The sequence below is a fragment of the Pseudomyrmex gracilis genome, unplaced genomic scaffold (genome assembly GCF_002006095.1).
Source record: "Pseudomyrmex gracilis isolate BER0280 unplaced genomic scaffold, ASM200609v1 scaffold_9, whole genome shotgun sequence".
Lineage (NCBI taxonomy): Eukaryota > Metazoa > Arthropoda > Insecta > Hymenoptera > Formicidae > Pseudomyrmex > Pseudomyrmex gracilis.
In genome coordinates, this window is record NW_018020593.1 from 1004497 (window position 1) to 1030761 (window position 26265).

At 36.5% G+C, this 26265-nt stretch overlaps 2 protein-coding genes across 8 annotated transcripts; one reads left to right on the top strand and one right to left on the bottom strand.

Annotated features, from left to right (window-relative positions):
- Positions 1-4776: 4776 nt before the first annotated feature.
- LOC109861813 lies at positions 4777-13155 on the bottom strand. The gene is made up of 6 exons (XM_020441628.1): positions 12797-13155; positions 11977-12126; positions 8610-8770; positions 8214-8316; positions 7243-7790; positions 4777-7063 (listed from the first exon to the last, which is right to left on the bottom strand). The coding sequence occupies exons 1-6, from the start codon at positions 13035-13037 to the stop codon at positions 6845-6847; spliced, it is 1422 nt and encodes a 473-aa protein (XP_020297217.1). The 5' UTR covers positions 13038-13155; the 3' UTR covers positions 4777-6844.
- A 1871-nt stretch (positions 13156-15026) lies between these two features.
- Positions 15027-24514, top strand: LOC109861529. 7 transcript variants are annotated; one of them, XR_002250989.1, is made up of 9 exons: positions 15027-16774; positions 16863-16980; positions 17082-17226; positions 17316-17394; positions 17519-17873; positions 17992-20441; positions 20523-21860; positions 22129-22171; positions 22345-24514. XR_002250989.1 is itself a non-coding variant. In XM_020441247.1 (8 exons), exons 2-8 carry the CDS (start codon positions 16554-16556, stop codon positions 20548-20550), a joined length of 3396 nt encoding a protein of 1131 aa, XP_020296836.1. In that variant the 5' UTR covers positions 15027-16070; positions 16511-16553; the 3' UTR covers positions 20551-24514. The 7 variants fall into 7 exon arrangements, 4 of the variants coding, with proteins under 4 accessions (XP_020296836.1, XP_020296824.1, XP_020296814.1 ...); XR_002250983.1 differs by having other exon boundaries at positions 22129-24514; XR_002250988.1 differs by having other exon boundaries at positions 20523-21132; positions 21256-24514.
- The last annotated feature ends 1751 nt before the right edge of the window (positions 24515-26265 follow it).

The window sequence follows — 26265 nt, forward strand, 5'->3', positions numbered from 1 at the left end:
CATAAATTTTCACGTAGATTAATAAATATATTATTATATATATATACGTGCGCGCGCACACATCGCAAACTCGGCCAATTCGCAAACGTTTCTCGGTTTAAATCGTGTGACGTTTGAATAACATACGTACACCCTATACGTATATTCTCTATGTATATCCTCCCCGATATTTTATTACGCACAGTCACAAAGTTGCTTCTGTAGCTAAGTTGTAGCACGGCGCTATGGTATCGATCGCGTTTTACTACACCAAGTGCCTGATCTTATCTGTGAATTATTGTATGAATTCTTACACACATACTGTGTTCTCCAGATAGCATTTGTAATTTCTCCTTGCCGTTATTTGTTCGCAATTCTCCCCTTTAATGGCGTTTGTAAATAAATGATTGTTTTCCGAAATTCCGAGGCGTCTACACAACACGCGCGCGCGCGCGCGACACGCGTGTCCGTTTTCGACGCCTAAAGAAGATGATTTTACTTGTCCGATACGCGTATATCTGCGTGTAAGTTTTAAGTTTCGAGCAAGCTGCGGGCAATCTATCGAATCAACTTGCGACATTGATCACTCGTCATCAATCGATCGAAGTGGACGTTCTATCGCGCAAAATGAAAAAAAAAAATCTTACACGACGCGCACAATATGTTGTACTGCGAGAAAATTATGTGCGCACACAGATGTGAATAGCAAAATCCCTTAGAGATATTATTTCACGTTGTGAAATTTGTCACACACGTGATATAGATGTAATGAAAACTCAGTATTTAAATCGCAGATTTTAGAGTAAGAAGTTGGGAGCAAATTACATTTAAAACCCGCGGAGATCAAGTTGACACACACGCACGCACACGCACGCACACGCACACGCACCCACAGAATTAACTAAACTAAAACACTCTCTCTCTGGAAAAAAATAAAAAATAAAAAATACTCTCTGAAAAAAAAAAATAAAAAAGTTCGCGGATGATCGGGAAAGAGGATATATATTTGAAAAAGCGCTGAATAAAGCTCTATCGGTTCGATATATATTCATTCTAATTTTAGAAAACATATCAGTTTCGGAATACATATTATGAGAATTTGTAGTAAAAAAATGAATTTCGAAAAGACTGCAGAAAAGTGAGATAAAAAATATATTGAATTCGAGTCAATATACAAATATCGTAATTTTTGCGTAAATTAATTGTTCGGATCATTTAATTTACGTATTGTATACGTATGTATATTTTTTTACATTTTTGTTGTGCGACATCGAAACGCGGTGTGTCATCACCCGGTTCGGTCTCGAACCGCCCGACGGGATACATTATCGTGCCGAATAATTTGCCGCCGGTGTTCACGGAAAACGTTTTACACACATCGGCGTTTTTAAATAACATTCGTCCTCATTTGTCGCGCGACGAACTATACCCTATCGGCTTGGGTTTGATCGCTGGCTCGCAATCGCCCCGATTCTTTGTGCCTTAAAGAACTGGTATTTTTCGCGTCCAGGGCTGCGTCGACTCTCCGCGCGCTGTGTTATATACCGACGTCTCTCTCATTCCAAGTATATATCCACTTTGGTCATCAGAGAGACCGTACACGTCTGTCTATGCGCTGCGCGGTCTTCTTACACCTGTCCCACACGCTCGGGAATGTAATTTCGTGGAGGGTGAAACGCGGGATAAAGATATTGACGTCTCTGGCAAAGTCACGTCCGCCAATCGTCGATACATCGTTTACGTGATGTGACTTTTATCGACGCTCCCCCAAGCCAGATTTTCCCCTAAATCGTGCCTTCTCCGGGCTTCTCCTCTTCTAATCTTCGGTTAATCCCGCGAGTGATGTTTTCGCATCATGTTTTCTGAATTTCTCAATTAGAACTGAGCGAACACAAGCATAGCGAAAAGTAAACGATCGATTGAAAGAGAAACCTCTCCGTGTGTTTGATCATTTTACATTATTTATAATAAAAAAACGTTATTGAATGTGTGCGGTTCGGAATAAAAAAAAAAATCCCGCGATGCTTACGTGGAAGCAAGCCAGATAAAACGAAAGGTGTAATTTTTAAAGTGTTAAAAAACGTTGCGCGCGCTCGCGGCACGGGTGTAGCGTTTTATTATTCGAGTGGCCCGTGCCCGATCACATTTTTACGACGTGCATTTATATATATATATATATACACACACACACACACATTCGCGAGAGCTATTTTTGAATTTAAAAAAAAACGAAAAAAAACGAAACCGCCTTTGAAACCGAAAGCAATAGAACCGTGTCTGTGTGTGTGTACGATCCGCGTGTAAAAACAATTTAATCGTGTGTGTACAAATCGAAAAAAAAAAAAAAAAAAAGAACGAGCGTACAGATGTGGTCGCGTTATTATTCAAAAATGGGAATAGCTCGCGTGAATAAATTTTCTTCTCGTAACGCGACGCGTTAGGAGAGATTAGACGCGAACGTCGCGTTGTGCAGCCCTGCAAGTTGAAAGCCAGCCCTCGTTGATTCGACCCCGACCAGACTATACACCACGTGTCGGCGATACATAGTTGCATTCACACAGACAGACACACACACACACATACACGTACACGTATATTACACGGAATGCTCGCGTGTTGCAATATTCAACGCTGTTGACTCGAAATAAGAAAGCAAGAAAAGCAGCGCGAGGCTCGCAGTCAGATCGATCAGCCAAATGTCCCTTCTCCTCCCGCGCAAGAAAACCCAATCGCACACACGAAGAGCGCGCGATTCCACCCACTCTCGAAGGAACAATCCACTCGCGTTCTTCTCAAACTGAGCTCGAGCCTTTCTCTGTTCTCCTCTGTGAAAAAAAAAAAAAAAAAAAGAAAATATCCAATACGACCGTATCTGACATAAAGTCTTATAAATTGCCTGTCACGGCAATTCGCGTTAAATTTCGTATAGGAGCGCTGAAGAAAAAAACAACAACCTCTGTTACGCGAACTCGGTACGAAGGTGAATTTTCGTTCGCGATCGAACGCGAAGGCGTTGTCTACAATACAGTCGTAAGACGTAAGAAATTGACCAATCACAATTGATTATTCTTTCGTGATTTGTCTGTGATTGGTCAATTTCTTACGGGTTACGGCTTACGACTGTATGTGTAAACGACACCGAAAGGAGAAGAACTCCGAAATTGTGGGAGACCGAAGGTAGAGGCCAAGCGTACCGTAAAACGGGATGTATATTATAAGCGCAAACGGCATTGGCCATGTTGGAGGCAAAACGAGATAAAAAGCCGCGCGCGATCATCGATTGTAGCACGTCACAGTCGTTTTCCCTGTCAGAATCGTGTAAATCATCATCACATAAAACGTTAAAATGATCAGAAATGGAGAGGGGAAGGGGGAAGGAGAGAGTGAGAGAGTGTGAGAGTATGAGAGAGTTGATCTCGACGAGAAATAAAATGCATATCGGCGGCGGGTACAATGAGCACGCGCGCACAACAGTTTCTTTCTTTTTTTTTTTTTTTTAAGAAGAAGAGACGCGAATAAGCGAGAGAACGCGCGAATTCCGCGCATGACGATTGCCGCGTCAACAATGTGACTTTGTCTTTTGCGGCGCCCACTCTCTTTTCGCGAGACGGCCACCAGGTGAATGTTATTAGCATAATTCACACAACCGTGTTTGTGCGGTTTATCATCGCTTTTCGCTTCACGTTTGACCAGATCGGTCGATCGTGTAATTTCACATTGAAAAAACACATAGTTTTCATTCCTATTGCGCTCTTATCGGTCCTCTGTGCGGATCTCTGCTCACAAAAAAATTCTATTCACGCAGGAGCCAATAAGAAAGAAAACAACTTTTGATTTTTCGCGTTTCCGCACATACACACACACACGTTGTAGATAAAAAAAATATTATACAATCGACTCCCCCATGTATAATACAGGAGGATCGCCAGACGTCCAGATTTTCGCGAAATAGTCCCGCATCTCCCCTCTGACGCACGACTTTTTATTTCTCGCTTTTTTATATCGAGTGTCCCACTTCGAGAGGTCTGACGCAAGTCAGACCATCTCTCGTCTAGCACACGCCAACACCGTCGCAACCACTGTGTGTGGTAAATAAATAAATATCGATTATACATTTGCCTACTCATTACAAACGTCGGAATTTATTCCGCTTGCATATTTATGAGTGTTTTATTTGTTGATATTTTATTTGTCGATATGTGTGATTGGCGCGGATTCATCGTTCGAAGTAGATGTGTGTTTGTATGTGTGTGTGTGCGTGTGTGTGCGCGCGCGCGCGCGAATTCAGCGACTCGTTTCGCGAGAATATTGTAAACGCTTGAAAAATAAAAAAAAAATAAATAAAAAACACTTTCGATTTCGAAATTCTGAAAGAGATCTGGCGATCCCGCGAATCGGGTGGGGGGCCTACTATCGTTGCCCCCGTCTCCCCACGCGAAGCGTTTTCCGTTGGTTCCGCTGTTGTTTGCGAGAAGTGGAAGTTCTGCAGATTTTCTAATACCAGATTTTCTAACACGCAACGTAGTATGTATATATATATATATATATCGGTTACTTAATAACGGGATGTGCATGTTGAGCGGGTACAAATTGAGTCACACCCGAACTTTCTCTCGCTACCTCCCGTTTGTGGGGTGGTGGCGGTTGGAAAATCCGATAATTTCGATGCAACTGCGGAAGAGTTTCAGATATTCTCAAATAATCAATAATATATATATATATATATATATATATATATATATATATATATATATATATATATATATATGTATATACGAGAGACTATTATGCACGAATTTACTAGATAATTCTCTCTCCGCGAGAATATCGGACTCGTGCGAGAGATGTGCGTTCGTTCGTTTTTTTCTTTTTTTTTCGCATTGAAGAAATATCCGAAAATGCGTTAAAAAAACTCGAGCGAATCTTGAATTCTTTATCGGATATTTTAAATCGTTTGAAAACAATATATATATCCGTCAGTGTTTTTATTGAGTGTCGCTTATACGAAACTTTATCTGTCTCTCAGTTTCGGAATATTTGACAAAAACTTTGAGAGAAATTTCAAGCTCGAGTTTGCAGAGAGAAAGAGAGAGAGAGAGAGCGCGAGTTTGGCTACTTCAACTTACTTCTTTACTTTTTCACTCACTGTGTGTCGGAGGTGTGTGTTTTCGTTTCTCCGCGTACTGTTACTTTTCTTCGCTTTGAAAAACTTTGCTTTGTTCCAATTCGATCTTTCTTGAGACGTTCCGTCTCACTACTTACACCGGTACGTGGTGATGTTATATATCGCTCGAGACGACGATGTAAATACAACGACGAACGTCCGAACAGTTTTTCGGGAACACCGTAGCCACAATCGGAAGCGGCGGGGTGTTTAATCCGCTCGAGAACAAATCCGTCGAACGACTTTGACATTTTGGAATCGTGACATTTTTTTGTTTTTTCGTACATCTTTCGATTTTATTTTACACGCGATTGACATTTGAGAGAAATTGACTGTTAGAAAAAATTAATTACATATGTATTAAATTGGTTTTGTTTCTTTTATGCGCGATCGATTCATCCAACTGTGGCCTCAGAACTCCAACGGATTAAACGCTCCGCGGATACATCCTCCGTGATTGTATCGAGTAGAGTATTTAGAACAGAAACGTGCCCCCTCGCACCGCAGTGATCGGAGAACACGCGTAATCACGTACACAATTTGCATACACGTTCGTTGCGCGCGCGTTTACCCCCTCTCTTTAAAAACGCTTTACTCCAGAGCCTTTTGACTTTACGTAGATAGAAATGCGATACGATGATTTCGAATTCGATGTACGACGTGTGATCGACGAGGCTGATAAGGTAAACAAAACCCGCAGAATTCACCTGTTTCGTCGTCGAGTTTTTTGTCTCCATTTATAAATTATCGCTCTAGTCCTTGTTATTTTTAAACGTTGCCATTATATTACAAGTTCATGATTATTATACACATATAAATACTTATGCGAAGTAAGCTAATTATAAGAGAAAGACTTAACGCAATCACTTACACACACACATACACACACACACACACACATATTCACACAAGAGACAAAACGGCGTGCGCATGTTTCTTCTTTAGAAGAGCAATTTCGAGGCGATGTTGTCATCATCGTCGATACATTATATTATATTGTACCGAACATTATAATTTATTCTTGTAACGTCATTATATAATATCGTTATCGCTGACGGTCGCCGTTACGATCGTCGATTCGCGTCTTCCGCAGCGAAAAAGAAAAAAAAATTCATCGTCACACGCGTCTCGCCGCTAATTCCAACGTCGAACGACGAAACGAAGACATCAACGCGCGTCTCTCCGTTCTCTCCCATAAATTACAAAATTCCACACGCTGCGTCGACGATCGCGGCCGACGGTCGTGACGAGCGATCGCGTCAGAAAATAAAAGAAGCGGGACACAAAGGCGAATTATATATATATCTATCACTGTATCGAGAGTTGTGCGCTGCGTTTACGATTTAAGCTAGTTCATTTGTAAATAAAAACTATTTGACTCTTTGACGTTCCGCGGTATATTCGTTTTTCTTCCTTCCCTCCCCCTCCCACCTCCGTTCTCTAATTAATTTTTACATCAAGTTTTATTTCGAGAATATTTTTCCATCATGTTGTTGCAGAATTCTGTTTTAAGTATCAAAGGCGCTTAAAACAGTGAGATAAATAAATATATTTGGTACAAGCAAACAACAAACGTAACGAACAAAATCTTAAAAAAATATATGTATATATACGTTTTACGCGATCAATAAATATTTTTTGTTATTAGATATTCTAAGAATAACATTCTTTTTAATTTCTTTCTTGAACGCGCGTGGATATTCAGGCCACGCAGGCTAACTGCTGATACGTGATACACATTCCGGTATTGTCTTCCAATGTGCCGCTCGTGTTACCGCTCCGACCGAATGCCACCCTTATGCGGAAGGGTGTAGTCCAAGTTTCCACTCGGCAGTTACCCTCCGCATCAAGTTCGTTTTGAGTGCACAGCGAATTGCCGCAATGCTCCAGATTGCAGATGCCTGCCATGTTATTTCCCGGCTGGAACAAACGTTAACTTGCCGCTGCAGTGTGTATTTTAACACAAAAACAAACGTGGAAAACGTGAAAATATTATGTATCTCCATTTCAATTGAAATAAATTTAAAATTTTATATTGAACATGTTTAAAATTCAACATAACAAAATCACATTAAAAAATTTAAAAAAATTGAACGCACTGTGATAAATTCCTCGAAGTCGCAAGGAATGAGAATCCTGTCTCTGCACTGCCTCTGAAAAGGAAGCGCCGGATTCGTCGCGTCGTAAGCGGAGATTATTTCCTGTTCAGGCGATCCCGCTCCCGAGCCTTCGACAACGTCGACGTCGGAACTGTTCTGCGCTGCGCCAGAAGCCGTCATATTGACAGCCGAGACGTTTCCGGCGTTCGTTGTCGCGTTCGTACTCGGGCTCGACGATTCTGGCAACCTATTGGGTCCCAACCGAAAAGAGTCTCGCGTGCAGGGCTGATAAGCGATGCCGCACATGTCCCGTTCCTGACGCACGCACAATAGGTAATCGTGTCCCGCAAGATATCTGCCGTTCGGCAGATAATTGAATGTTCTTAGCGTGCCGTTGATCGTGCGAAAGTATTGAAGACAGCCAACGGGCGCGCGTTGCTCGAAGCCCAGCTGCGCCACGCGCATCTCCCACATTCGTGACTGCAGTCCGCCCGGCAGCCGGAAGTTCAAAGTTATTGGTTCGTTGCCTTCGCTCACGTCCACATACACTGTTCGGAAGACATTTAGGGGATGCCATTTAAATTGCCATTTAAATTGCTCGGGAAGATAGATACATCGAATAGATATACGCCGAAGTTACCGATGCGTTTTTGCGCACATTTTGCGCACGAGTCTCTCAATCCAATTACTTTTTATTTAATCATATTAAAAAAACCAATCTGTTAGCTTACGCAATTCAACCGCTTGTTCAACCGTTTAACACGAGAGAGCGACCGGTAACTCGTGAAATTGTACATTTGTGAATGCGGACGCATCGGAAACGATTAACGATGCACCATCTGCCGCGCGGAAGGTTTTCGCGCCAACAATTTTAATGACGGAGATTTTGCACAAAATTATATGTACATAAATTATACAAGGCGCGCAATAAAGCGATTATCCAAACGGTTATCCAAATGAGATTCCCTCACCGTGCTGTCCGCTATTCCACCCACACAGCTCGAAAGTCGTCCTGCCGTTGTTAATCACCATGACGTCCCCGTCGCACACGCCAGTCATCGCGTTCGGTTGACCCTAAAAATAAAGTTTTTAAAGTTGTGTGAACACCTCTCTGTGTTCTTTTTTTTAGTCGTTTTTTTTTTTTTTTTTCATCAATTTCCGAATGTGACGGTTCAAGAAATGGACGCATTTTGTCGAGGCGAAAAAAAAAAAAAAAATACGAGCCTCGTTCGCGCCGTCGTGTCAGGTACGTCGACATGGTCAACTTGCGGAATATTACATGCGCCGAGCGACAATCGCGAATCGACAGTTGCAATTGGCCTATTCCCCGACTAACAGAGCAGCAATACGTTATCCCTGAAACTTACAATGTTGAAATGGACAAAGTCGATCCTCAGCTGGCTGACCTCCGTATCGATCTTCCGCACGACCACCGAGCAGTTCATAGGCCGGTCGATGAGGTTGGGAAAACCAGGACTGGTCACGTAGGTCAGATTATTTTGTACCTCATTGTCGCAGCTTGCCGTGACTGAAAACCATAGTATTGTAATATCACTGACACGGTTAGCGAAAATATTTTTCTCTCTCTAACGACGGCACGGACGCCGTCGCCGTCGCCGCGCGTTGCGTTCCTCTGCCCCCGCGCGCGCGTTTTGGAATATTTAATTAACTCTGCGGAAACACAATCGATACGATATCACGTGTGTACAATTCCACGAAATTACATTCTCCCGGGGGCGGAAAATAACGCGCGATGCTCGTTTGTAATTGAAAGTATTATAAAAAAATTGGTTGAAAATGAAAAAAACAACAATCGCGACGCGGCGGAGTAATGAATTTTTGCGCGTTTAAAAGTTGCTCTGATGAACGAAAATAAACACGTCCTTCCGCAAGTTAAAAGCGAAAAGTTTGGACGTCATAGTTCGACGCCGACTTTTCCAAGATGTATTCGGAACAAACTTTTTTTTGCCTCTTTTTTCATTTTTTGCATATTTTACACGGTCTTTCGATGTTTGACGTAAATTATTCGAAACAGTTGGATCCGTGGGATCTAGATTTTCAAAGTACGCGCGGATCACGACAATTGTTGTGTGACAGGAAGAAAAATAAGAATCTCGTCTCGGGAAATTTTTCTCGTGGAAGTATCTCGTTTGAAATTCACGCGGACGCGGATTAAATGCCAGGACGTTCTTTTGCGAAGTATCGCCGCTGCCGTAGGCGCGATATTCTCTCACGAAAAGAAGCGCACAGCCTCCGGCTTCGATAACGAGTTCTCATTCAGGTATTCAGTGACCGTTTTAGTATCTCGGAACGCTATTCAATGGGCCGACGGGCTAGAAGAAACGGTTACTGCCTCCGCGCGCGGATTCTTATATACCTCCTCCTCCGTAGCGGGAAAGCAACTTAGGTGGACAATATAAAAAATGTATGAACGGCTTGATGCACAAGCGGAATGCAACAGCTCAGCGCTCGCCAGCGGGATAACATGCGGCGACGTGCATTCAGAGCGATTCAACGAAAGAGGCACGAAAAGAGAAACAGGCGGATTGTAGCTTTGTTTTTGTTTTTTTTTTTTTTTTATTTATTATAGTATGAGAGCTCGCAAAAATAATGTAAATACGTACGTTTATTCTACGTGCAAATATAAAGTAAATATAAATAAACATAAGTTTTTATTTTAACGTTATATAATTTTTTGTTTTATTTTCTATTATTTTTATGTTTTGTTTTTATTATTATTTTTTATATTATTTCTATCTTTTTTATCTTATTTTACAATATTTTATCAAATATATAATGTTATTTTTTTTAAATAAAAGCCACACACATTTATTTGACCGTGAGAAGCGTCGGGGATTAATCTCGCCCGTTTCGTCGTTCGTATTAATTCGCTCGCAATTACGTAAACTCTCCGTTACATTTCGCGCGCGTTAAATTGTCGCGTTGTCAAATTAAGCGAGCGCATTTTACGTGTATGTTTCGCGATAAAAGTCGGACAATAACGTAAGACATCGAGTAACACTTGTGCACGGCGAGAAGTCGTATTCGAGATATCGGTCAAGAATCCGCGTCCGCGCGCGCGCTGTATATGGCCCTGTTTTCGACTGTTTGCAACTGCAGCGACGAATATCGCGAGGCAGGAAAAAGCGAGTGGATGCGGACCGAAGTAAAAAGCAACACAAACAGCAATTTGGACGGGGGAAAACTTCAACAGAACAAAGACGGAGAGATATATATGTATATATACATATATATATATATATATATGTATATATAGAAGCGACTTTCTCGGCAATAAGAATTTTTCCGCGTCGAGAGATAGGTTTCAGAAGAAGCGGCATGAGACTGAAAGACGGCAAGACTCGTTTCTGAAGAAAAAAAGAAAAATTTAATCAAGCTTCGAGAAAATATATCTTGAGAAAATATTGTTCTCTTCATAAAACTTTTTATATCGCGCTTCAATTTGGTTTCATCTCTTCGTAGAAACTTTATCGTTCCTATATAACTCCGTATAACGAAGCGTCTCTTTCTTTTCTCGAGAGATTATTAAGTACATAAACTATTATAACATTAAATTAAGAATGGTTTAAAACAAAATGATCGGACGCTAGACTTACATTTCTGTGTCCTTCTCCTAAAATATTTCGGTCGTAATTATTCATTAAAATGTAAAGAAAAAGGGATACGCGCTACTCGGCGCGTATATTCACCTAAGCAAAAACCTAATGCGCGGCGGTTAATTTGCGAAGCGATTAAGATTAACATCGAAGTTAAAGCGCTTTAACGAACGAAATTTTAGACTCGGATGCAGTTTTATCCACTTTTTTTTATACATATATATATATAAAATGAAATCTCGCGAAATGCGATATCACACGCTCGAATATTCCCCCGAGAAATTGACCGCTGCGAAATATTTTGTAAATATCGCGCACCCGTTGCCACGATCCGTTAAAGAGAACGAATTCTCTTCGTGAATAAATTCACCGAAATGAATTTTGTCGCGTTGAAAGCGTCGAGGAAACTAAACGTAACGCTTGTAAGAGTCGAGAAGGAACTAAACGTAACGCTCGCGATGCCACTCGCGGCTTCCAAAAGCGCGTAAACAAAACGTAAAGAGGCTCCTCCGTACAAGTTCCTCCTCCGTAAGATTCTCTGTGCCGAAAGGCAATTAAATAACTGTATAAGCCGGCCCGCCGAGTTTCTTTCTCGGCGTATACCGTTTCTTCTTTTTTTTTCCTTCTTTTTCCTTCATTCTTCGGATGCTCCCTTTCACGAGGAGAACGCGCTACACGCTCAAGATCGCGCCTCGGAACTACGCCCAGGTTTATCTCTCGATACCGTTAAACCTGGCAGAAGAAGCGCCGATCGATTTGGCATCGATGATGCGAGCGTGCGAATCCGCAAAGACCTATTTTTAGACGCTAAAAATAAGCGCGCGTGCCTGACTAAAAGTATGTCTTTTGTACGTATTTTTGGATCGAACGTGCGCTCTCCGGCAAAATGAAAAAGAGACACACGTGTGAAAAAAATGAATCAATTAATCCATTCAAAGAGAACGCGGCCGGTCGGAACGAGTCTTCGATCCTGTTCGAAGAGAGAAAAAGATGAGATTGTATTTCTCTCACACGATTTGGAACGATTCGACGCGATTTTCTGTCGGAGTTCGGTTCGAAGATATCGTTTCGCGATGATGTTGAAGAGCTCGCGAGGAGGAGACAAATTTGCGCTCACATATGCAGCACACGCCGAGTCCGAGTGCGCACGGACCGTGGGATTCACCGCCTTGGATACGACACTCGTATGTGTTCATGCATACTCCCTCGCGTCGTTTGTCTTCGGACAGGCACTCTTCCGCAACCGGAACTGGAAAGAAGTTCAGCACTGCGAACAGAACGAAAATCGGATTACGTGGGAACGTTCGTTTATTTCGAATGCTCTCGCGACGACAATTTTCCAATTACTTGGTTTTTATTTAGATTTTTTCGCGGTTTCTTTAAACCGCGTATTGTTTCTATCTTTTTCTTTTTTTTTTTTTTTTGACCGCAAAAATAAAGCAGAGATTGAAATTGTCAGTTTCCAACAAAAAACAGTCAATGTAAATTGCAAATTGCAAATGCGGCAGATATATAATCAATGTGTCGTTACTCTCTCAAAGACGGAGGGAAAAAAAAACGAGCACGTGCCTCGATATCAACAAGAAGCGGAGCAAAAAACACAGGAAGATTACAGAAGATTACACCGTGACGGAAATCACCGTGGTTAAAGATTAGCAATTAGCGCGCTCGTGAAATGTCACTTAATTCTTGTTGCCGCAATTCACCACTTGTAAAGAAAGTAATTAAAACTACATCACGTGTAACAGAAGTTTGTTAGCGACTTCATTTGTTGGTGATTTAAATTTGTCTGATGATTCGGCCAACGGCCGAATAAAAATGACAACTTTGTTTTTTACGCGAGCACATCGCTTATTTAAAAATTGCGTTCTCGAGAATTCAGAAATTTGTGTGATTTTTCACAATTTTCTCTTATCACGTGTCGTCATCACACTCACCCCTGGAAAATCGAGTTTCGTCTGGTTTGACGAGAAGCTCGTTGAGCGGGAATTTGTTCGTTGCGCGACTCGACCAGAAACCCGGGATTGACCACTGATGTGCGATCTCCGGCAAGGAGAGCAGCACGCCGACGCTATACGGCGTGCACCAGATAGAGCACCATCTTCCCGCCGGCGGAAACGATGCTCCAGTTACCGTAATGATACACACGATGAATATCGCATGAAAACGTGAGAGCATAATCGCGCCCGAGGTCACCGATGCCCGCGAAATCGCATTCCCGATAGGTCCGGCGCGAAGGATCGCATCAACCGTGGACGGCCGTAGACTGAACCGTCAATGGGGACCACGCGGTAACAACGCGTTGGGACCCACGCATCTGGGCCTCTCTCGTCACACTTACCCGCCACGATATCCCTCCTGTACGGGGCTTTGATATGTTTTTTTTTGTAAGTAGGTTAATTTTTATCGAAGTAACAGGAGACACGCATAACGGGAATAACGGTCACACACGCTTTTGATCTAAACTATTGCGTATTCTGCAAGAGAAGAAAGATAAATTGCAAAATTGTATCAGCAACGAGATCAAGAATAGAAGTACGTTTTCAATTAAAAAAGCGCTTTATACTCTTGTTATTTATGTAAAACATCAATTAAAACGATGAGATGTCATTTCTCTCGTCCTTTTCGCGAAACCCCTTCGCACGCGCAACCAGAACGACTTGTTATCGACGCGCAATGTGTATGATTTTTCTTTTATACCAACAGCTGCAAAGTTTATTTCCCGAGTTAACATCAGACGATTCCTTGTCATTTGCGATGCTGATTTTTTTTCACAGAAAACGTTCCTTCGTGGCGAATTGAATGTAATTCGTCGTATAATATTTATTGATCATGTAATATTTAAGACTTGTTAGAACAACTGCCAGTGGCGTCCTTCGAGTATTCATACGTAAATGTGTGTGTGAATATTTCGATAATCTAGCACCAGAGAGAAATCGTTTTTCCGCTCTGTAAGCCAGCGCCAATGTCCACAAGTGGTGCACATTGGCAACTACGTAGCTATGTTCACAAACGACTTGTCGGTACGTACGTTATATGTTCATACGTGGACATGGTTCTATTCCGTGCTATGTGCACAAGTCTAGAGTCCCTGGAAATAAGAGTCTGGCCAATGTTTAATCTGAAACAAAATGGCGTCGATAATTACTATATATATCGTATTCTATATCGTATAAGGCCGATTTCCTTATATCTCCTGATAGCTATTCTTTGAAGAAATATATAAAAACATATATTGTATCTTATCTAAAACTTATTCAGAAGTGGAGAAATTGGACATAAAACCTATGATAGAAAAATAGGTATGTACAGACACTGTGCAACAAAAAATGACATTCTAACCTTCTGTTAGCAATTTGATAGAATAATTGCAAATTTATTTATGTGTTTGTTTTGCAGAAAATGACTGGTTGTTGCGTAGTTGGCTGTTTGAATTTGTTAATATTACTTTAAATTACCAATTTTATACGTAAAATAAGATATATATTCGGGCATTGGAGAAAAAGAAAGAAAGAGAAGATTATAAGAGCAAAAAATGCTACCACCATGAACAGGCATACTGTTATTTAAATCAAATTTAATGTGTGGCTATAACGTTATCCATTGGTTCCGCCATTTTGTTTCAGAACCAATGAAAAGTTTGACATTGGCCAGACTCTTAGGGCGATGTCCCATTGAGCGGAAATATATAGCGGAACGGAATGTGCGGAACCAGCTCGACCAATCATAGCCATTCCGTTTTCTTTCCTTCGCTTTTTCTATGGTTACGATTGGTCGAGCTGGTTCCGCACATTCCGTTCCGCTATAGATTTCCGCTCAATGGGACATCGCCCTTATTTCCAGGGACTCTAGGCGACACGTCTGAAGTTAGCTACTAGCAGTCCATATATTATATAGGCTGCGTTCGGGGTGCACGCTATCAGCGCTATTGCGTCATTCTATCTTTGTTTTACATCTAACGAGCAATAAAGATAGAATGATGCAACAGTGCTGATAGCGCGTTCCCCGAACGCAGCCATAGTCAAAGAGGGGCACATTTATCTGTAGTATATGTCACGTATACTATAGATAAATGTGCGCTTAAGCATGAAACGGATCGCAGCCAGGTTGATAAGGCGTTATAAGATTAGGTTAGGGTTAGGTTAGATTAGGTTAGGTTAGGTTATATTAAAATGATTAATATGTACGATTATTGTATTGGTTTTAAAATTTTTAATATTTAAGTCGACTATATATATGTTTGATCGTACATCTCAGTGTATTCTCAAAGCATTCACATTCGTCAAAGTTATTGTACAAGTTTAATCGGTTGGCATTTTTTTTACTTCCGGTAAATGCTTTATTGACGTCTTCTTCATTGCGCATGCGCAAGAATTGCGACTTCTCAAGCAATATTGTGCTGCAACCATTCGGTAAGCTGATTTACTTACATTGGTGCGTTTAGCACTTTAGATACAGTAAAGTGAAGATTGTCGTTAAAAACCTTGACACAACTCGGTAGAAACATCAACTGAGAAGATAACGTGATTTTTTTGAAGAAAGAATAGTGGTTTTACGTTGATGGATTTTCGTCACACGAAGATGGTATACAGGAGGCCGTTTCATCAATATGCACGACATACAGGAGAAACTTTTGTGTAATACATTTACGACCGTTAACTAGAGTTTGCGAAATAACAATGCAAAAAACAGATAACTATATGTCCAGTAGAAAACCACTTATATACAGGGTATAGTAAATTTCTGTTATGTACAGCTACTTTGTGCAAGTATGGTAAAGTGACATAATAAAAGCAAATAAGGGTTTTAGTACATCAAGTGGAAAATGGTAAGAACAAGCCTTATACTATGTGGATATATAAACAGATACTCTAAAGATCGTATATAACTTGGTAAAATATCTTTTGAAAATATTTTTGAATTGAAATGTGACAATATATGTATGTAATTTGGTCTATGTGACATATGGCAATATCTAATCCATGCTGGCTTCATGTTAAAATTTGCTGTTAGTGGTCCAGTACATTATATAGAAATCTATGATAGAAAAAAAAAAAAACAACAAAAGCAAGATTGTCATTAAATTCTCACCATCAGAAGAAACATTAGCAAAAAAACAAAACCTTATTTAAAAAAAGACACCTTGAAGACAATGGACATTCTACACATGAAGAATATACAACAGACTGCCATAAATCTGCAATAAGCACTGTAAGACAAAGTTTGTTTTATAGATTGTTTCAAAATGTTTCTCTTGTTTCTTGTCATAAATTATGAACATGAAACCATGTACATCTTTCTGTTGAAGGAACATTCTATATATAAGAATATTGAGACATTAAGTGTGTGTGTGTGTGTGTGTGTTTATGTGTGTATATGTGTATTTGTCAAGTTTCATACTTCAAGACCCCATAATACTACTATTATCTCTTTTTCTTTCTTTTGTCTTACTATCTCTATTTTTCTAAAAAAAAAAAGAAGAGAGAATATAAAAATATGGAAGAAAAAAAGAATATGTGTAATAAATACATATTAGTATTCTTATAAGAAAATTCAACATTTGTCAAATTGCAAGTTTTTATGTTTGATTTATTGCAAAGTATAAAACTTTGTCTCAAAAATTGCATCCATTTATTAAAATTATATTGCAGAGAATTCATATACCGCAAGAAAGTTACACAGGAAGATATTGTTATGGATAAAAAAATGATTTCCATATGTGAAAGTAACCAAAGTGCAAAAGAATGTTTACAAATTCATCAGGCGGAAGATGTCATAGTACGATCGCCAATGGAAAGTAACAACAAAATTGAAGATGTTTTTCCATGGTTATCAAAATTCAAGAGTCTTGTACATTCGTCCGCAGGAAGTAGAAATTATCACCATCTTGAAGAGTTACTTTATATCTACACACCGTAAGAAGGATTGTTATTTACATTAGTCAGAAAGATCTTACAAAATGTTTACATGTACATGTATAATATTAATAATTGCATATTTTAGGAATATTTCTTCTAGTTTGGCAATGAGCAATATCAAGTCTAATGATGCAGTAAATTTAAAGAATCATATTAATAATATGTTAATATTCTTTTATTTATATTGGCGCGATATAAAACAGGTATCGCGCACAGTTTCAGTCAGATTTTGCTAATTTGCGAAATTACATGTATGAAAGATATTCGATATACTTATTAACATGCATATATTTTCCATCTTTAGGACATAGATGATCATAGTTTGTATTTAAATAAAATGTCAACTTTGTTGAATGTGTACATAGATATGGAATTAAAAATTTCCACTTGTGATAAAGATTCTTCTAAAATTGCTGCAAAAATTCTTGCAGCATTGTATATATATTTGAGTAAGTTTTCCAACGAAAATTATTTCGTACAGATTGTCTTGTAACGGAGATGGATTGTATTGCGATATTAAATTTGTGTGTATTTCCAGATAACTCGGAAGAACATATTTTCAGGGTATTACTTAGAATTAAACATACAGACAAGAAAATTTGTAATTATATATTTACGTACGTAAAAAAAATTAAGTTTTTAAAGTGTTGCGTTATACTAAATTTGTACACTAGAAACTTTAATAGTATAAACAGTAATACTGAAGTAATACAAAAATATCATGTATTTCGCTACTTATAGGAAGAGCTTCACTTTTCTTAAAACAAAAACAACATCTATAACCGGTGTAACTTACGTCAGATATTTGCTTGCCTTCAAAATGTGGAAGAAAATGGAAAAAATTTCTGATGAAAGAATTAATGAATTAGCTATAATGATGTTAGGACCACGTATGCCGAATTTATGCGACGAATTACTGAAGTATATGCCTAAACCGCCTACGGATCAAGAAAATGAAACACTGTGGTTATTGCAATCAAATGTTAATCTAAAGCAACTTCATAAACATTTTCTGCTATTCGAAGATAAGAAAAATAATTCGGATTTGCAATGTCCTAAAATAATTCGTGCTGATCTGGGCTGTTTGAGATTACAGGTAATGTACATAATATTCGGTATAATTTCTTTGTTGGTAACGAATTGCTTCATAAGCGCTCTCGCGTGAGTAAAATAAAATATGTATCTTAATTACAAAGTAATGCTTTTTCTCGCAGAAACATCAGACTTCGTTGTTTGATTGGATCAACGGTAATGAAGATATTGATCAGGAAATAAACAAAGAATGTTCGAGCGGTATGCAAAACTGTAATATAATATCAAATAACAATGGAAACAAACGTTTGACTCAAACTTATCTACAAAGAAATGAAATAAAATGTTTGAAATCAAGAAATCAAGAGATTATAGATTTAACTGGAGACGATGAAGTAAACATTCCTAAAGTAAGAAAAAAGACTAAAAAAACTTTGATAAAAAAAAAGACTAGAAAAGAAAAAAAGAAAGATAAACAAAGAAATTTGGAATGTTTGAAGTTTATGGAGAGTATAATAAGAAACAAGAAGCGTGGTAAGAAACAAAATCATATCAGTTTTCCAATACGTACAAGTAGGGCTGATATTGAAAAATACTCGAAAAACGAAAGCAACAAAGTTCCTATGGATGGTACATCTATTTCCGAGAATAAAATCAACGATAGCACAGAGAGTTGTATTTTAAGTAACACTAGAGATTCGTCAAACGATACGTGTAATTTTCAAAAGAATAATTATTTAAATACAAAGAATCACCTCAACGTTATTTGTCCGAAACTTGCAAAAGATGATGAAAAACAACGCGGTTATAATTCACATTGCGTCAAGTTATCTTCGGTATTTGATCAAAATACCGAGGATTTGAAAGTTGCGGCCAATATATTGAAAGAAACTGAAGCGGAAAATTACGCTTCACATTTCACGTATATGACGGGAAATGCTGTTGGTTCATACAATAATCCGATGTTGCAAAGTAAAGAAACACTAACTCCTCGGGAAGAAAATATCACGGAAACAACTATGTTCAAGATGTGCCAAAACAATATCGCGGATCAACATCTCTTTAGAGATGTTCCTCTCAAACAAAAGTTATCGACAACGAGTACAGATTGTAGCGTAATGCAAAAAAGTTGTTGGGAAACAATGCTGATAAAAAACTTAAAATCCATTAATGATCATAGCTCGCAGCTTACGGAGATGATAGAGCAGAAAGTCTGCCACCAAGTTAACGAGTGTCCAAATTGTTGTGCAAAAATCGATCGTAAACCTTTTTTGTTTACCAACACTAACGTCACCGAGTCAAAAGTACAAGAAACACTTCGTAATACGTTTAATGAGAACAAGAACGATGTCAAGCTGGCCTGTAATACGAATATAATTTACATCGGTAACAATTGTGTTTGCGTTGTAAATCATATCGGTGAACAGGTCATGGGTGTACACGCCGAAAAGAGAATGGATAAGTCCAATGATGCGTGCACTGTATCGACTACGTTTACTGGTGATCAAATTGTAGAGTCTCCGTTATGCAGTCACCGTGTCAATTTCGACAATGTGACGATAAACGATTATGGCAATACCGCTAAATATTCCGAGATGAACAAGAAAGAACAAAAAGAGAGCGATTGCGACTCTTCGACGATAAACGATAAATTACACCCGGAAACCTGTATATTCGATATCAATTCTTCCGAAATCAGTTCGAACGTGGAAGTCGATTGCGAACAAAAAAATTTTCCGAAAACAGAAGAAACTGATAAAATAACCAAGACTGGCTGTATAGACGATTTAGTTCATATTAGTGTCTTAAATAACATACAAAGCGAAACTTTGGAGGATTTTTCCCACCAATCTTCTGCAATATCTCAAATTAATTTTGACAATTTAATTAGTACTTCAACCAAAAGACCACGTATGTATACCGACTGCGATATTACCGAGGTAAAAACACAAGATACTTTGCGTAATATGTTTAACAAACAAGGCATTAAATCACCAAATGGTGATACAAATATAAGCGACAGTAATAAATACGTTTACGTTGTGAATCATACCGGTGAACAGGTTATAACTACAAATGCCGAACAGAGAAGACAATATCTGAACAATTCCACCATATGTGATGTCTCGACCACGGTCATCGGAGATCATATTATGGGATCGTTGGATGATCATGTTATTTCTGACAATAGAAGAAAACACAATTTCATAGATGACTTCGAATATTTCAAAGCTACAATGAAGGAACAACATAAAAGTGATTGCGACACCTCGATATCGAACGATCAGTTACATTCCTCCGAGTTGCACACATATGATAGCGATTCTTTCGATATAGATTCAAAAAAGGCTAACGAGATAATGAATACCGATTATATAGATTTCAGTTTCTCAAACGATGATTCAATTGTCACAAATCTAGAACATATTTTATCGAACACACGTTTCTCGCCACCTTTGGATCAATCTTCGTTTGAATTGGATAGTTTCTATACGGATACAGTTGTGGACGATAACGATATCCTGTGCAACACCCAAAACCATGCCATTGATAGCAGCGTAGACCCGATAACTTTCTGTTCAAATAACGATAATACCTTCCTGCGGTTGTCTGTGAAGTCCGATAAACTTATGTTAGTAAATAGAAGTAAATTTTATTTTATCGCAGATTTAAGTTTCTTTGTTAATTAATCTAAATATGTGGTTCTTTTCAGGTTACAAGAAACTGTGGAAGAATCTTGATAAGTTGTGCAATCATGTTTTAACCGAACATCTTTACGTTTGTAAAACAGAAGATGTTGAAGATTTTCATGTTTTGAAAAATAGACTAAATCGAAATTTGAGTATATATTAAATTTGCACCTTTGAGAACATTCCATTAAATTCGCTAAAAACTTGCTTATCATCACTAGGAAAAGATTCTCCACATCATATTGTATAAAAATTTATATTTTCAACGAATGATTCTGATGGTCTTCGGTAAAATGTCAAACAAGACAGTTAATCAAAAATATGAATCGCACTTCTACTAACGTGCACATTATCGGATGTAACTAAATTATTTACCGAAAAAGTACTTGCGAAGAAAGAAGTAGCATCAACAAAAAAAGTGTTCAAATGGAGAAAAATCTCTCAAATTTTGTTAAATCAAGTTTTTAAGAATATATGAAACGATTGATAAGTATCCAAAACTACGCAAAAATAGCCACATTAGTATCACATTGCATTCCGTTGTCGTTGACGAGTTCATTCGTCAGAAGAACAAATGTCACATGCTGGCTCATTATCACGTCGTGTGACAGGTCGCCGAAGTAAACGTTCTCGGTGAGTTTTGAGACAATGTATCACCTTATACTTCAACTGTTACAGTGGTTAAAATTTACGACAATGTATCAACTCACACTTCAACTGTTACAATGGTTAAAATTTACTAAATTTAAAATTTAGACCTCGAATTGCTGTTTCATTCGCTATAACATATTCGCCGGATATGGCCCGTGCGATTTCCATACTTATGTATTTGTAAATCTGAAAAAATGGCTCGATGAAAAGAAACTTTCGAGGAACAATAAAGTCATCGATGCCGTAATGACTATTTTGAAGAATTCGAGAACGTACGTTTCAACCCTATAAATTGTTATTTAGATTTTTTGGTTCAGATATTTATCAATTGTCTCGTATATTTTAAAAACACTTTTGAACCTATTAACTTGAACGTACTGTCAACAAATCACCGTAAAGAGATCTGTCTTAACATCGTATAAGATATACACGACGAACAATTTTAATAACAATTTAATGAAAACTGAAATTATATGACGAGAAAAAGAGATTATAAATGATACCGTATAGATATATTACAAGTTACTAAATATCAAGAAATAGAGACTACCAGATATACATTATCACCGACTGAAGAAGCATCTGAGAAGATATACAAAGAATCACAAAACTACGATTTCGTCTCTTGATACAAATGTCTAACAGTATAGAATACTATATTAACGGTATAAAATAGTTAAAAAGACAAGTTACTTTGACTGCAACAAAAGGTAACGTAATGTTTAAAAATATTTATTTTCTATATAAATTTTGATATAAGTTATTTCTAGTTTTGTACAATTGTTAAACATTGCACACACGGAAGAATATCAAGATATCGTCATGTTCAAAGATTATTTATTTACATATCGAAGATAAAACTGCAGTTAAATATCATTTCACAATTGTATATGCCGATTTTCTGTTGTTCATTATATTAATTACATGGCATGTTACAGTCCAATCATTTATATAATTATACTGATATCTTATTTGCAGAATTTATGTTTGCAGAAGAGAATAAAAAAGGATAATATAGTAGGTGAGTATAACGTGCATTGTTGCATAGATTTAGTGTCTTTAAAATTTGTCATCTTATATAAAACTAGATTTGAAAAAAGACGTAAAGTTTATTTCTTCTCGTTATGGGGCCTTTAGATCTTCATGCCCTTTAAAGAAATTATATTTACCGTTATTTATATTTGTGCGTTACAGCGTGATAGACTGTCGTTTATGATCTTGAAGAAGTCGCCAATTTTTAACTTCTTGCATAATATATGTATGCGCTAAAAAAAAGTTCGTAACTCGATGAGATAACTGATTGAAATTTAAACACACAATACAAATCATTCATCGTAATAGTTAGCGAGTTATCGATACGGCTAAAGTTATCGATACCATCTCACACACAACTTATACAATTATTCAGATATAATCAATAAAATTATCTGTATAATGACAGCTTTTCTAAGTTACGCTTCGTTATAATTATAAATTATCATATTATATGATAAATACTTGGAAAAACAAACTTGTATATTATGTATGTGTACATGCGTGTATGTTACTTTATAGTGCTTTGCATTTAAATATTAAGTAACTACATAAATAATANGATTGAAAAGCACGTTTTGAAAAGTATAAGAGTATATAATACTATATACTTTAGTGATAGATCTCATCTATATTAGGTGAANTACTACAAACTTCTCAAAGTACTGATATTGCTGAAGTAGATTTGATAGAAAAACACACCTGGGCAAAAGAGATCCTCTCACCACGCANATTATTTATATTAAAACAAAATAGAATATTTTAATTTTTTAGATTAGGCGAGAAAGTTTTAGAATGATTATATTATATTAAAAGTAATAAATACAAGTATACAAAGTAAGAATATAAAAATATAAAAATTCACGTTTGAAGACTAAGTAACTAGGACTTAGTTTCCAATATTGTGTGCGCATACGTTATCTTATTTTTTAAAATAATTTAATCACATACCAGCGGAAATAATACACAATAGCAGAGACAACACTAAATCTCTAAATAATGATTCGTTTGTGCGTTTATTGCTGTTTGGCAATAAAAAACAATATATGTACTCTTATATAATTTATTTTTTATTACATTTTTCTCTATATGTAAGAATCGAGTCATAATTTGCACCAAGTTTTATTTGGCTATTATAACATTATTTTAATTGTATATACAATATGTTCATAGGAACAAACAANCCCTAAGTATTTATATTCATAAATTTATTTTGCACATATGTATTATTCTTAGACAAAACTTGGATTTTATTGTATCTAGTCGATGAAATTGATAAGTCTTTATTATGGAAAGAATCTTTTATAACACACATTTTATATAAAGATTTTTATCTGTTATATATTCTTTACCAATATATATCTAATACAGAGACTGANTTTATAATATCTCGTCATGGTTTTTACAAAGTAGAAGTTATTAATAAAGTNTTAATTTATTATTAAAATATTTTTGAGTTGAAGTTATGTTGACTTATTACGCAATTACAATTATGACATCACAAGATTGCTGTTGAACACAATAATAATATCTGTTTTATATAAACAGTTATTTGCTTTTTACACACACACACACATATATATATATATATATATATATATATATATTTATAAATAGGTAATGTACAGTTATTACCTTTTATAGACGAACACACGCTTATTTTCGCTGAGTTTTATAAATTAATATCTCATTAAATATTGCGAAATTTGCAAAATGTAAAGAACTTTTGACTGAATTCGCTCTATATTCTGTCCACAAGAGATGTTACGGTTATTACCAAACACTATATATATATATATATATATATAATATACATATATCAACTCTAAGAAGACAAGTTTTCATAAAATGCGAGTTTATAAACTTCCTTTTCTTAATTCAATGGTCTCATGCAAAAATAATATTTAAAAAATTTAATTATTGCAATAAAACAATGGATAAACATTTACTTACGTTGCAAAATTTGCTTGTTGAGATTGATTCTGAGACGTACTAGAAGATGAACTTAACATTGATCCAATTAACCAAAGGAGTTATACATTCCTCTTTTTTATATTTTTATTTGTAGATTATAAATTTTACAAAATAAACTTGTGATTTTTTAAATGCTTGCCATGTATTGCACTTGCATAAATAGTCTCTTTATATTAAAAATTTTGAATATTTTTAAGATGCATNAAGTACAAATATTTTGAGATTTGTTTGCATATTTTCGCAAAATAACACGTAATGGTTATATACACTAGATCTGCTAATTTAAATATGGTATTCTGTTATCCGAGTATTATTAGTTTTATATTATTATATTTTAAACATATATGCCCTTACGAAAAAGAACTACTGGCAGTAATATATTGCGGCAGTGGTACGAAAAAATTACTGGGATTCTGTGTAATTGCCAGTAATATTCTCAGTGATTCCTGTAATATCTAATAATATTCTTATGTGATTGTCAGTAATATTTATATTACTGACTTTATTTATATGTAATCGGCAGTAGTTCTTTTTCGTAAGGGTGTGTATATACAGGGTGTCAAATCAAGTTCGAATTTATATAGTATGATCAGGGGGTCGAGTAGAGATGAAAATAATTTATGTAAAACTTGCGTCCAAAATTATATCGAAGAGTTGGAAGACAAAAAAATTCCCAAACAAAAGTGCTAAAAAAGTTATTTTCCAAAATATACAAGTGAGAATTTACCTGTTGAACCTTGTATACAGCATTCTTTAAAGTCTCGATGATTTATTGCCAACAATTAGTCCCGGTGATTCATCGTCAACAATTGACGATTCTACATGTACAAAATTTGTGTAGCGCAATGATTTCTTAACAGACANCAGTTCGATTCATAAAGAATACTTGTCTGCCGATATATAAAAGTTTTTGACTTATAATTACTTAATGAAGCATTGTCAGGCATACAAGTTCCTATATAAACACTTTCTCNTGATGACCCTCTTAACACACTATGTAATTTAGTTCTGATTGTTCTGAGCAACAACTACTGTATAAATTACAAAAGAAAATATATTTTCGAAAGTGTGTTTTGTGTGCGCGTGAAAATAAATACACACACATATAATAATAAATATAAATTTTAGTATAATAACAACATTTTTCTATAAAAATACTTGTGAGTAAAGATATTCCACCGCTTACACACACACACACACACGCACGCACGCGCGCACACACACACACACACACACACACACGCACACGCACACACGCACTCATGCACAAAAAATAACAATCTCTTTATTTTGCAGAATTGAAAATAAAATTATATATTCTACTCAAATAACAATTTCTTTAATTAAGAGAGTCAACGTGAATAAACTTTAATAAACTTATTTTACTTGTGTTATATTGTATTTATTACATATTGTCTTGTATATACATTGTCAGGCAGTCTTATATATCCGTACCTCTGTNTTTGCAAACTTATAGCAAAATGTTACTCGCGCGCGTATAATTTTAAGTTTGTGTAGTATGTAAGACTATAGATCTATATTTTCTTTTAACTTTTATATATACACATTCATACAACCTACACATATATATATACAAAAAATTGTATATATTGTATAACTATATATTTGATTAAAAAAAAGATTGTAAATTCTCTTTTTATAACAAAAGTTTGAAATTGTAAACTCAAAAATTGTCATTCTTTTGTCTCAATTATAACTTTGGTTTTCTTCAGTGAAAATTTACTATAAAAGAGAAGCATAATATTTCACTTAGTTTTTTCGTACTGTTTTGTACGTGTGTGTGTGACTTTAAATCTTTTTTTATTTTGTGTGTGTGTGTGTGTGTAATCTCTCTTAATATCGTTTATATATTTCGAAATATCTCTGTATGCTGTTAAATTAGTCGAAATACGAGGTTATTTATACATAAGTACTTTCAAAGGCATGTAATATATTTTTTAATTTAATAGAGATTTAAATTTCTATGTATAAAAAGTTAAAATTTGAAATGAAATTGTGTTGTTTATATATTAAGTTCCACTAGCTATGAAGTGTGCAACAAATAATGAATCACTTTTTCATATCGATTGTGTTCTGTGTTTTATTAAA

Coding starts and splice junctions, on each gene's coding strand:
- LOC109861529 (XM_020441219.1), top strand. CDS start 16,440: ATGTTTGATTTATTGCAAAGTATAAAACTTTGTCTCAAAAATTGCATC. Junction 17,395..17,518: donor ATTTGTAATTATATATTTAC/GTACGTAAAAAA, acceptor CGCTACTTATAG/GAAGAGCTTCACTTTTCTTA. Junction 20,442..20,522: donor GTGAAGTCCGATAAACTTAT/GTTAGTAAATAG, acceptor GGTTCTTTTCAG/GTTACAAGAAACTGTGGAAG.
- LOC109861813 (XM_020441628.1), bottom strand. CDS start 13,037: ATGCTCTCACGTTTTCATGCGATATTCATCGTGTGTATCATTACGGTA. Junction 8,317..8,609: donor ACTTTGTCCATTTCAACATT/GTAAGTTTCAGG, acceptor CTTTATTTTTAG/GGTCAACCGAACGCGATGAC. Junction 7,791..8,213: donor GTGGAATAGCGGACAGCACG/GTGAGGGAATCT, acceptor TCTTCCGAACAG/TGTATGTGGACGTGAGCGAA.